Raw genomic sequence first — 13,309 nt, 5'->3', positions numbered from 1 at the left:
GCAGGCAACTCAGTAAGATGAAAAAACTGTACCTGCTGAGCAGTGGAGACTATTTCCTCAGTTCAGAAGTGTTGCTCAGACTTGAGCTACTGCATGGAGATCAGTGGAATATAATGCATTTAAGACAGATTCAGCCTGAAGTAGTGAAACCACTTCTTCTTTACTGGTATGAAAAAATGGATGTGAAATAAAATTCTATTGTTTAATAAATGTCCATTTTCTTTGATAAGCCTATTATTTCATGTCACTTACCCATTGCAATTATTAGAAGCAATGTCACTGTAAGTACTAGCACATTAATTTTTGACTGAGCCTAAACTACAATCTGCTGAGAAGCCTGGTAGATCTGCCTTAATAAGCCCTTGTCATTTTTCTACCAGAGAATCTGAGCTGCTTTGTGGATCTCTGCCTTGGGTAATGTTCAATTAAAGTTTAGTCTGCAGGACAGGAAAATGCCTCCAGGCACAGGAGGTTAATTCTGTCCTAACCTGTTCCCCATACTACCCTTCCCAAATTCTGAGGATGCTCTGTGTATATACCTTCATGGGATTTAAGCTGAGACTTTACTGTTCAATGCCTGTCACACAAAATGCCTTTTACATATCGACAGCTTAAGTGAGGATATAAAATCTTACCTATTTCCAAAATATGAGCTAAATTTTTGAAGGTGTTCTCTCGTCCCCAAAGGGGTTCATCAAATTCCAGGCATAAACATGGAATTGTGGATCCTCACATGACTTGTGGTCTCTGTCCTGGCCTACAATCCTTTCCTATGCTTTGCTGTAGGATGGATGGAGCATACCTTCCTGTAGACTGATGGAAGGGCAACTGTTTGTAATGGTGCAGAATTTGCAGCCTAAGTTTACTTATGTGTAGTTTGGTTTTAGATTTGGAAGCATGCAGTATCTAAACATACCTTTGACACTAACTGATTTTTAATCCTAGATGCATATAGCACCATATCTTGGTACAGTAAACAACGTCACTGGAAAAAAAAAAATGAAGCCAAGTAGCCCAGTGTTTCATTACTTTGTAAAGTTATACTTATTAGCTTTTTTCTCCCTAGGGGTCCCAGATTTTGTGTCACTCATTCAACAGCAATTGATGCTGCCAGTGCAAAACTGAAGTTCTGGCACACATATCAAGAGAGACCAAGAGTGGACGTTGATCCTTTCCCACAAATTGTATCATTGTTGCCATTGACCCAAAAGTCTGACATACCACCTTCCCTTCTTCAGGTAAGTAGGATCACAACATTGGAAAACAAATCTTTTTCCTGTCAAAAATAATGACAAAACTCCTTGAATTCAATGGAACAAGAACAAGGTCTTTTAGGAAACATTTAGCAAGCTGGTATATTGAAGATGGTTACATATAAAAATGCAATAAAATTTCATTATACTTCATGCAAAAAGTTGCTATAAATTGAGTCAAATTATCTTCTCAGTTACACTCTGGCAATTTCCTAAGTCCTTTGGATAAGTGTTTTAGCTGGAAGTTCTCAGAACTGCAAAATCAAGTCTCTAGCAATGCAGCTTCACCACTCAGCCTTGTCTTAATCCAGAATAATTCTTACAACTTCACTGCAGTTAACCTGGATCTTTTCCTCATGTCTGTAAAAAAGGCAGAATTCTGCTCATTTTCTACATCTGCTCATTTCACTACAGCCCTTCAATCAGCTACACATGGTTTTTTGCTTTCTACAGAGGGTTGTGAGCAACTCAACAGACCTTTTCACAGTTTGTAGCTTTCAGGTGGCCAGTTCAGTTTTGTCTCTTTTCTTCCTTGAAAGCCTGAGTGTGAGAAGTAACTGTAATAAAAACTACAGGTTTTCATCAATACAGTGTTAAGCCTCAGGATACGTGGTACTTGGAGAATGTGGATTGAAACTGTGGTTCCAGTATCAAGAACTATATGCCACAGATTTGTCAGGCACTGATTTGTCACACACACCTCTGTTACTTTAGGTTGGATAGTTTGGGGCTACAGTCACTTCCTTTGAAATTTGATTTGTGGAGATAATGGAGGAAAACAGTGGGACAGATTTCCTGTTTAGAATAAACTGGATTCAGAAGCCGTGTTCCTGTTGATCATGGCAGAAATGGGAGCAAGAAGCACCTGTGTCTTACAGTGACCAGTTCACAAGGTGTGCTAATGAGCCAGGACTAGCTGTAGGTCAGGCAGACTTGTAGGTTTTCCAGTCCCTATTGAATTTGACACAAATTAGGACCTGGTACCATGAACATCACAGAGTCACCAGATGGCCCATTTCTTGCTCTTATATTTTTTTTTCCTATGATTAATTTGGACTTTTGAGGCTTCTAATTACACTGTGCTTGCAAGAGCTTAGAAAAAGCAGCAGCTCTGGGTGAATTTCTGAGGGCACTCTGAATGCAGTTGGCATCTCCAAAAGGTCAGAGCGTGATTTTTTTCAAAATAATAAATGATGGTGTGGCAGAATGACCTCTTTCTCTCCCAGTCTGAGTGATTGTATCTCTCTTACAGTGAGCTGACTTAAGATAATCTTCCTAAAGTTTCACAAAACATGTTCACATGCTCTTCACCTGACATCCTCTGTAGTTCTGCACAATGTGCTTGTAGCATGTTTCCACCTGTTAAAAATGCATTTTCTAAGCTGTAGTGGTTATTAAGGTATGCTGAAAATTCTTGAAAAATATTCAGAAATTTTTGCAACTTGCCATTTTACATATTGAGATTGACAAGGAAGAATACTCCTGGAAACCCTTGACTGTTTCTGACCAGTCAATGAGAACATGTTAGAAAACACAAAGGTGGAAAAATAATCAGAATTTCCTTATTTTTCTGTAATGTCTTTTACAAAAGTAGAACAAAAGCACCAACAAGTTTATTAAAACTATCTAAACCAAATTTCTCTTTGAAGAGATCATCAAGATTGCCACCTACTCTCACAGGGAGTCAGATTCTCCAAAGGGATGATACTTCTAGCAGTAGAATGTGGTAAGTACTGAAGTCCCTTGTGTATCTTATCTGCACAGCAATATGCCTCAAACATTTATGAAAGTATTTGAGATTCTACTGTTTTCATTAATACTTTTATTTAATACCATTATCTGCTTAGTGAAGTACAGTTATGGTACAGATTGTTTGCATGTAGAATTCCTCCCTGGCTGATCAGTTTCTTGCTTGTTTATGCTACAACACAAAAAAGTTTATTTCCCCAAATGCAAGTGTTTTCTCTTATATAATAGTTGATACTCTATACATTCATATTCTTTTAACTGGTCTCAAATGCTAACCCTCAGAGTCGTGCTATGCCAGTAATTTCCACAGGGCAAATTTTTAAATTGTAAATTTAAACTCCATGTACTTTTTCTTCTACTATTCACTGTATCATTACACCAGTTTTTTGCCCCTTCTTATTTATTTATTCTATAAGCAGCCCGAGATTTTTCTTAAATATATATTGAAAATTTTTTTGTTTGTGATCCAGGCCAATGTCAGTGAGCACAGACATGATTCATAGCTTAGCTCTGGATGGGACCAAAGACTCAGAATACCAGGGTCATAGAAAGTACACCTATGCTGAGCTTCTCCACGTAAGTATGGCTTGCAAATATTAGTTGTCTTGAATCATGGGTTAAAACACTTTATTCTGCAGTATGAAGCAGTCGATAACGGGGAGAACTTGGTTTAATTTTATGAATGTCAATGCTTTATGAAGAGGTATCATTAGAATATCAGCATTTTCTCTGTTGTATCTGTCACCTATTGGATAGGAAATCATGGCACACACAGAGATTTATTTTCACTAGAAAGTGTTGATCTTCTCCAGAGTAACCATGTGTTCAGTAGGCTATGATGGAAAACTCTCTGGATAAATGCTTCAGTGGAATCATTGCCTAGGAAAGAAAATCATTGCCTATCAGACTTACTTTCACTTTCAGTGAAAACTTAATCTGCCTTAGAAAGTCATTAAAATTATAACATTCATAGAGGAAAATGGTTCATTTGTACACTCCCTCTTTATTGCTTGTGCACTTCATTCTTTTCTTTGTTGAATTATTGCCTGCTAAGCAGGTCTTCAGTTGAGCAAATCTCAGGAGAGACAGGCTGCACAGATGAGCCTTTTCTCAATAACTGTTAAAATGCTGACAAATCAAACATATGAGATGTCAACATCTCGCAATCTAAAATAGATCCAAAACCTTTCTTGTTTGTGGAATGGTCTCAAAACAGCCTGCTCTTTCATGGAGGTATTGATACTCACAGCCTTATAAGTGAAGGAAAAAAAGTTAAGAAATCTGGGCCTACTCACATGTGCATGGGGTTTGCTGAGCACTTGAGCACAATCTTCTTGTTTGATTTTGCACTTCAAAATCACACGTTATTTATTACTTCACTGCAATCATTTTACTTTGTTGTTTTTGACAGAAAAAAAAGGTTAGTCTTTGCAATTGTGGGATATTTGCAGTTAGGAATGTATATTCAGCAAAAGTTCACACCATGAACTATTAGTTTTTATACATCATATGCAATTTTCCTCTTACTGACAGAAGAAAATATACATTTACACTGGTTAGACTGGAACCTACAGTCAAGACCTCACAATTTGCCATCACAAATACAATGCAAAGGGGAATGCTGGGAATCATAGCTTAACTTCATACTGGGGAGGGAGATCTTCCTACTCTGCTTCAAAAGTCTAGTTTCCTCCTGCCCTTCTCCATCGTTGTTACTATTTGGAGAGAAGCCAGCCACCACACTAATCTGCTTCCACTTCTGCTATCAGAGACAGCAAATCAGCCATAATTTCTCTCTTGTGATCATCAGAAGCTAATTTACTTACAGAAACCTCTTCTGGCTTCTCTGTGAGCATTGACAAAATGGATATATTCTTCCTCAAATGCTCTAAGAGCTAGCTGTGGTAATGAGCATGGATTCCTAGCTCGCTCAATTGCTCATGATTTTGTTGCTCATGTCAGTGGTGTAACCCCAGAAGACATATCTTTTGTTCCATAATAGTTAAATATTTTGAATTTTGACCAAATAACTACTTCTTAACTTCTCTTAATTCAAAACACAGTAGCCTGTGCTGAGACAACCCTTGACAGCTAACTGATGTCGTTGAGTATCACTGGAATTCCCCAGAGCTAAAGACTTAATGACAGAATTAAGGCCAGGTTTCTTTTTCTGTTTTAAGTATTGAGGAACCACCTCAGGGGTGCTATGATCACTTAGCTTCTCTGCATGTCTTCAGTCATCAGATTTATTCCATTGGCTGTGAATATCTAGTGGGAAAATGGTGTGGAGGGCCATGATCAATTGCATATGTAGTAGAAAATGGAGTCTACTTCCTTGGGATGAAGATACTAATTGAACACACTTCATGGCCCTCCATTGCAATGTAGTGACATTTGAAAATAATGAGAGCCTGTTATTCCTTGCTGTATAACTATGTTTTATTTGTCCAGGGAAAAAGTGTTGCTGGCAGTGTTGTCTTCAGGGGATCAGGAATTGAAAGCATGCTGCAGTCTCTTTATTTGGAGAACAGAGCAGGCTACTACTTCACACAATTCTGTGAGAAGTCAGGGAATAAGGTATGAATATTTTCTTACTCTGTGATAATTTAGTCCACAGTTGACTGAATGCCAAGTTATAGAGGGCAGCCAGACTAAAAAAAAAAAAATAAATGGAGAAAGATTGATGACTGGATGAATTATTACTTGTGAGACTTCAATCCCTCAGCAACAATAAACTGTTCATGTATATATGCAAACTAATGACAGGTCTTAACCAAGCTGTCAGATTCTTACTGTCTCAAACCTATTGGAATTCTTATTGTACCATCAGGGATAAAAAAAAAAAAGCTAATAGTTTTTAAAAATTAACCTTTAACTTGGCAGAAGAGAATGAGATCTTAACCCACAAAAACCATTTTTAAAAATATGGGAAATCTGCTGTGCTATTACTCCTGATAATCTGATTTCTTCTTTCTTTTTGGGTAAGTGATGTCCAAAATCTCCAGTATTTTTAAATTGTTCTTATGCTTCCATGAATCTCCTTGTATTTCTGAGACACATAACACTATTTCTTCTATGTAGTCAGCAGATCTATCATTCATTGCTTGGTGTAAATTGAGGATTGAATTGGAACAATTTATGAATATTGAGTTAGTGTTTATTGGCTTTACAAAAAAATTGAGTCTTTAGGGGAGGTTTGAATGCAATCAAGATGGACATCTGTCTCACCACTAGCCCAAGCCAGAATCCAGCAGCAGTAGCTAGAAATGCCTCTTGCTTCTAGAAGGCAAGATCCAATGTTTCCAAAGCTAAATACCTTCAGCTAAAAATATTAAATGTGTATTGAAAGAAATCTAAATGAAAGAAACTTATTTTTCCTTGGGAGACAGGCAACCACCCATGTGTCTCTAGCCTTTCCAGTTGCCAGGCTCCTTTCAAAATTATTTGCTTAAAGTTTTCTCTTCAGCTGTGAAGCCTATTTCACTCATGTTCTAGGTCTGGAAGGCTACAGTTTGTGGAACAAAGTTCCCTACCCCTACCTTTTGGAATGCATACTTTATTGGTTAGTGATGGGGGTTTCAGGGTATTTTTAAGGTCTAAACCCCATAAACACATGATTAAAATGGAGGACTTGGGGAAAGATCTAGACTTCTTCTGAAAGATCTTTTGCTGTTTGTTTGAATTTATGAAATGAGGCCAAGACTCCGTGTCCCAGAAATGCATATAATAAAAATGTAATGGTAATCCCAGTACAATATGTCAAGTACACAGTATTTAATTATTTTGGATTTTGCTGCAAAATGCTATTTAGCCATAGCACAAACTCTGCATGTCCATTATCAGCATCTCTTCTTTAGCACTGGCTTTATGCCACTGAAATGTGGTTGCTCTTCAAATGTTAACTACAATGTTAACGATTTTAATGGCCAATTATGCATAAAGGATACAATAAAAGACGGTATATCACTGTGACGATGCTATGAAATATGTTGTTCTTCTGCCAGTATGCAACAGAAGATTAAATCCATTTTAAATTGAGCTTGATTTATGATGACCCTAAGGAGCTAAATAATTACTTGCATTGGAAAGTAATTTTTTTATAAAATTGTGATATTTGGGTAGCAATAACCTACAATATTTTTCATCTCTAGTTGTGGAAGAACTGTGTGTACTTTTGGTTTGACCTGCAGGCTTATCATCAGCTTTTTTACCAAGAAACCCTTCAACCTTTTCAAATATGCCAGCAAGCTCAAGTAAGTTGTAAAAAATGTGTTTTTCTTTCAAAAATACAATTATTCTTTCCCTTCACAAATGCATTTGTTCAGTGTAAAGACTGAAAAGAAGATAGAAAATAGAAAAGTTTCCAAAACTTGACAACCCACACCAAAGTAAACCTGTGTTGTGGGCAATAAAAGAAGCTCTTTGGATTGTTTCCATGGAATTTCTTGATTCAAACGTTAAACATGCATAGTTTGATTTCCAGGCTCTGCAGCCTGTTCCCAGTTTTATCTATTATACTCAGTTTACCTAAACTCCCCTTTGCTACACTGAGTCATATTTGGAAACTGTCTGCTTAATGTTAACATCAGAGATAGTATTTTTTCTAAACCAACTAATTGTGCTGTACCTTTCCTTCCATCTCCTGTGTGGGTTAGAATTGCAGATCTCATAGTGCAGACCTCAGATAATGACCTCAATAATGAAAATTGATCTTTGTTAGCCCTGTTCAAATTTATGATTGTCAGGGTATCATTATTATCTTTACCATGGTTGTCATCCCCCTAAATAGATCTTTAAACCCTCATTTAATGTTAAGTGGAACTGATATTTCCTATAACAGAGTATTTTAGTTGAGCATGCACTTAGCCCACAGTGGTGCTGAAGGCAGTATAGATTGATTCCATCAGGGAAAGAAACGGCAACAGTGTGATATCATTAGAGGAACTACAAGGAACTTTTAAAATCACTTTGTCAACCTTTGGTCTAATTTTCCTCTCTAAACCTTGTGTCGGAGTATATCCTATCCACATATTTCAATATATACTGTAAAAGAGCAAAACTACTTCACATATCATTGGAACATGTATCTGTAGAGGGCAGATGAGAGTAATCTCTTTATATGACATGTTCCTGAGCATCTGGACATTCTTGAATTTGTCTTCTTTTCCTTCTTAGAGGTTTTACTGGGAAAATAAGAGAAGTTTGCATATTTGTCCAGAATTCTCATCTAAATCAGTGTTATTTGTACAGAAACTCCAAGCAGAGGCCAAGGCATGGATTCCTCCCTCTGCTGTCTTGTAAATGGAACTGTTACCCTATTTAGTTGTTTTCCCTTCCAGTTCTTTCTGTGGCCTGAGGCTATGGGCAACTGAATGTCCCCTTAAGCCTGACTGTCTCCTGCATCTGTCCATGCCTGTGTGTGGCTGGGGACCTCCTCACAGCAGATACACAAGCTGACCATATCTATTCTGTGTCATCATTTTCCTATGTGCTTTATGACAGGCCAAAGCTTGCCTCATAGTCTCTGATGGTTTTCATTTTAGTTTCATTTCACACCAGTTTACATTCTTTTTGTAGTGGTTGCACGGCTACAAATTTAAGGCCCAGGTCTTTTTTACTAATCTTATTTCCAGTGCTGGCCTGGTGGTGACAGCAGAACATCGTACAATCAGTGTTACCAGGCAATTTCAGACAGTACATACACATAGCCATGAAAGTAAATACATCAAAACTAAATATGTGAAACTGTTCCATTAGCATAACTAACAGCTGAAATGTAACATAACAAATCAACACATGTGCTGCAACATTTGGTATCATTCTCAAGCTTGCCTTTTAAGGCTGCAGAAAAATTATACTTGTTTTCATTGGAACACTGTAAAGAGTCAAGCTGCAACCAATCTACAGAGTCTACTTACGGAAAGGATGCCTTCCCAAATTCTGCACTCACCTTTGGCACAAGAAGACAGTCACTCCAAATAATCCTAAGAGAATGTGAATCAGACTCACATGACACATTGTCATATATATTTTACTATTTATTACAGAAAGAGACATGTAGAGACAGAGTGTTCCATATGTGTGTTGCTGGCTTCCTGTTAGAAACAAGAACAAACCTTGATTGCCGTGTATCTGCTACTTATTGTTTCATTTGTTAGGCATTGCTATCTCAGCTTTATGATAGAGTAAGAAAATGCTTTCCAAGATATATATGCATTCACCTGGAGAAAGAAACTACAGTGAGAATAAAATCTGATGGATAAGAATAATGACAAGTACTGGTAATCATCCAGGAACATACACAGTTATTCACTCTAAACATATGTACACGAGTGTAAAAAAAATTGAAAATAAAACCGATAAAGAAACATAAAATGTTGGGGTTTAATTTTTTAAAAAGTTATTTAGAATTAGAAAATTTAATACAGTTGTGGGAAATGCAATATTTTAATGCTATAATCAATTTAGATAAAGGGAGTCTTCCTTACTGTGGACTTTTAGGGTCAGATTCAGATACAAGATTTATGTTAGTGGGAAGTGATGATGGAGGTTAAGGCAGTTTAGCCTCTCTGTTTAACACCAGCCAGTGCCTTGCATGCTTCCATCATATGATGCTGCCAAGCAGCTGCACAAGGCGCTCGTTTAGATCAGAGCAATATCCATTCCTTTGGGCAGCAGTACAAAGCACTTGGACTTAAATCTTTCTCACATTTCTTGCTTCACTCCAGTCATTCTGAAATTGCTTATCAAAGCCTTCTCATCTGGGGATGAATTCACACCAGAACCCAAGGCCTGTACAATCCCTGATTTGGAAAGTCATAAAATGAGGCCAAAGTCTTAATCTGAATTTTCTAAGCATTTTGTATAATCAGGTTTGTGCAATTGTAAGTAATTCCAATATGCAAACCGACCAAATTTCCAGATAATGTTTTGGGTTCCATCCATCACATATTTACATTTATAGGAGAATTTATAGCTGGCATGTAGAAAAAATCTTGTGTTTTTCAGTAGGTACAAAAACTGAATCAAGAGAGTTTGATATGCACTTAATGTCATATGCTTCCGATTTTTGTATGAATTTGTTAACCTGTAAGTTCATTTAATGTAATTTTTCCTGCTCATCCCTTAGGAGATTGACCAATATAACGGTTTCAGTATTCCACTGAGAATGAGAAAACCTCAGGAATTCCATGACACGGGAATAAAAAGCAGCTATGATTATTACTTTTTATAAGATGTGTCTTTCAAACTGCATTGCCTAGTGTTGAAGGCTGTGAACAGACACTTTTCTTCTTTTTTTGTCATGTCTAGAACTCTTCTCAGTTGTTCATCCTGCAGTCCTTGCAATTGAATCTGTGCAGGTCTATAGATACACCTCAACTCTGATGCAAGGGACAGAGGGATGAAAGCTACTACTCATTTCTCTGCCAGCTGCAAGTGCATGTATTCACTTACTTGGTCAAATACCATTGCAATGGATTCTTACGAGAATTTAAGTAAAAAGATGCTAAATCCTCTGACACTGTAAATGTGCATCCTTCAAATGAAGAGGCCATGATTACGCCACTGAGCGTCCGGTTCTTGTAGTCTGGAAAAGTGCATTCCTCTAGCTAGCTTAACCACCTCTAAATTTTTGCTTCATGTGTATTGCCAGCCCTAACTATTGGTTCTGGATACAAATATCTGTCCTTATTATATTCTGGTTATGTATATGAAATTATAAAGACCTGGGAGCAGCTCTGCAGGTAGAGCAGCCTACAAAGACATTCCCTAATGTGGCAATATATTACAACAGTGCTCATGTGAGCAGATTGTCAATAGCTTTTGGCCAACACTTCTTAGTCTGGACAATTTCTGACTTGGTAGGCTGATATTTTTTGCCATCTCTAAAGAAGAGTATCAAATATACTCAATTTAACAAAATCATAAGGGAAGAGAATTTGAGCCAAGAAACTAGTGGTGTGTTTGTTTTTATTGTATTCTTTAAAATTATGCTCAAATGATCACTTACTTAAGGAACCAGGTTAATTTGTGCTGAAATATTGAGGACAACTTTTTGAAGCTTTTTACTAATTTACAGATCTCTCGTGTGGTAAGTTGTAACAGGTAGAGCAATGTAGTCCTAATGACAACTGAAATGGTTAACCCCTTTTTAAAAAGGCTATTTTTAAAGATACCACATCTTGATATCATTGGCCCTTGCCCTTCTAATTTGGCTAATTTTATACATTAAATGTTTTGGATCAGACTTAACATGATTTAACTGAAACTTTCCTAGTGTTAGGGCTCTTCAAAATAACTTTCAACTTTTGAAATCACTGTGACTCTAATTAAAGCTGTTAAATTTAAATGTACTTAGGGATTTACTGAAAGGGGTTTATTTAGGATAAATGTGGTCTAGCTTTCAGGTAAGACTCTTCCTATGGATGTTCTATTTCTCTTACACCTTGCATATTGTTACTGCATTGATAACAATAGGCACAGCAGGCACAAACCATTTTTGTTTGCAGTGAAAATGTAGACATGTGGAAAGAGTGTAGAATCCTACATACATAATAAATACAGTAATCATAACAAGAGCTAACTGGGGGATGGATGTCAGCCATCGTAGCCCTGTATTCCCCAGTGACTTAACACCAGGAGAATCTAAAGAGTTTGTTTCAAATTGTAAAGGTCCAAAATAATGGGGATATACTCTATTACTGCTGCTGTTTGAAAGAGAGTCTAATAAAGCAACATTTAATTTAAAACAAACAGAAACATAGTTATTTAATGTACTCAAACATTCTCCCCTTGTGCTTGAAATCTAAGCACTCCAGTGTTTTATTACTGCTTGAACACAGAGTAAACATATTATTTTCTTCTCTTCTATTGCTTTGTACATCTGCTAGTTACAGCTGGATTTTAGCAAAATGGGGAAAATGGGAATGATAAGAATTCCAAGTTCTTCATTGTCAAACCTACGTGATAATAAATAGTGAAAATGGACTTGTCAGTGCTATCCTAGAGAAAAATTCTGATTTGTGCTGCTAATCTGGTCCCTGACTGTATGTTTGAAATATAGTTAGGCTTTCACAATATGAAGAAGAGAAAATATTTATAAGGATATGAAATATATTTTGGCAGCATCTTTTTTTACTTGAGTTTCTAGCTGAAGTCAGAATCATGAAGTTTTAGAAAGCTATTATGGAATATCCTCTTCCAAGAGATATTCCTGGGAAAAAGAATGTTCTACTCTGAGTTTTCTATGTTCATTTTCATTGCATCATTAACAAAAAATTTAGAAAACAAGAGTTTTACATAGGGGACTGTATTAAAAAAAAAATACTCTGTGCTTCACGGATGAGCTGTTAGAGAGAAGGAAATATCCTCCAGGTTCAGTTTTCTGCTCCTTGTACATGTTGAATGGCAAACTCTGTGCTTCAGATAAGAGGCATGTTGTGAGTCTTTTTTTGGTAAGGGCTTAGACCTTAGCTGTGCAGTGGTATCTCCTGCATGGATTCTGTACAGTAATAAGAGTTTCACCATTGTCAAAAAATTATCAAAGAGAACCTCCACACAGAATGAAATAGTATCATTTTTCATTAATTTTAACCTCAAATTTACAAATTACTTCTCTTAGAAGAAGTAACATGCTTTCACTAATTGGCTCAGCACATATTCTGCAAAACAAGAGTGTGACTTCATGAGGAGTTCAGTTGGTGTAATAATTGGTTATCTGAATCTACGTATCAGGCAAATATATCCAAGTGAAAATTGCATTAACCATTTTAATGAGTAAGCGTAAAAATGGCAGGGGGATTCATTATGTCAGTAACTGAATTTTGGATTAATACTAGTTCCGAACATACAGTAGGGCAGTGGGGGACAAATATACATTAATTCTCTCCTTCAAGGGTCTGTGACCATTGAAATGTATGACAGCTAAGATACAGTTTTCTTCTGTTTTATTGTAGTTCCTTTATGCAACTTATATTGCTCCATCTGCCAGTATGGACACTGGACTTCATCAGAATAAGAAAAATACGATTTATCACAAAATTGACCCGGCTTTTGAGGACCTTTTTGACCCAGCAGAAGAACATATTCTCACTGTTCTGCTGGAACCATGGGTGAAGATGGTGGAAGAAGACAAATACACTTACAGAAAGGTAATATCTGGATGACATAATGAAAAAAATCTTAGGGAAGAAAATCACAAGATCATTCATATGCAACCCTGTTGTATTTATACTCCAGAAGACAGAAGTATTACAAGATGTTTTACTTACTCCTTTCTATCCTGATATGTAGAAATAGGCTGAGCT

The 13,309-nt window shown here is 36.7% G+C and overlaps 1 protein-coding gene across 3 annotated transcripts in view; it reads left to right on the top strand.

Moving 5' to 3' along the window:
- The window catches only part of RGS22 (regulator of G protein signaling 22), a 61,639-nt gene that overhangs the window by 21,315 nt on the left and 27,015 nt on the right, over positions 1–13,309 (top strand). For all 3 annotated transcript variants that reach the window (XM_053996143.1, XM_053996153.1, XM_053996134.1), the window contains exons 10-16: positions 5–166; positions 1,067–1,238; positions 2,903–2,979; positions 3,473–3,578; positions 5,454–5,579; positions 7,154–7,255; positions 12,959–13,153. In XM_053996143.1, coding sequence (XP_053852118.1) covers positions 5–166; positions 1,067–1,238; positions 2,903–2,979; positions 3,473–3,578; positions 5,454–5,579; positions 7,154–7,255; positions 12,959–13,153 — 940 coding nt within the window. The remainder of the gene's footprint in view (positions 1–4; positions 167–1,066; positions 1,239–2,902; positions 2,980–3,472; positions 3,579–5,453; positions 5,580–7,153; positions 7,256–12,958; positions 13,154–13,309) is intronic.

This window comes from Vidua macroura, chromosome 1 (assembly GCF_024509145.1).
Source record: "Vidua macroura isolate BioBank_ID:100142 chromosome 1, ASM2450914v1, whole genome shotgun sequence".
NCBI classification, from domain to species: Eukaryota; Metazoa; Chordata; class Aves; order Passeriformes; family Viduidae; genus Vidua; species Vidua macroura.
The sequence above is the reverse complement of the archived record's forward strand: the minus strand, read 5'-3'. Positions and strand labels throughout refer to the sequence as shown.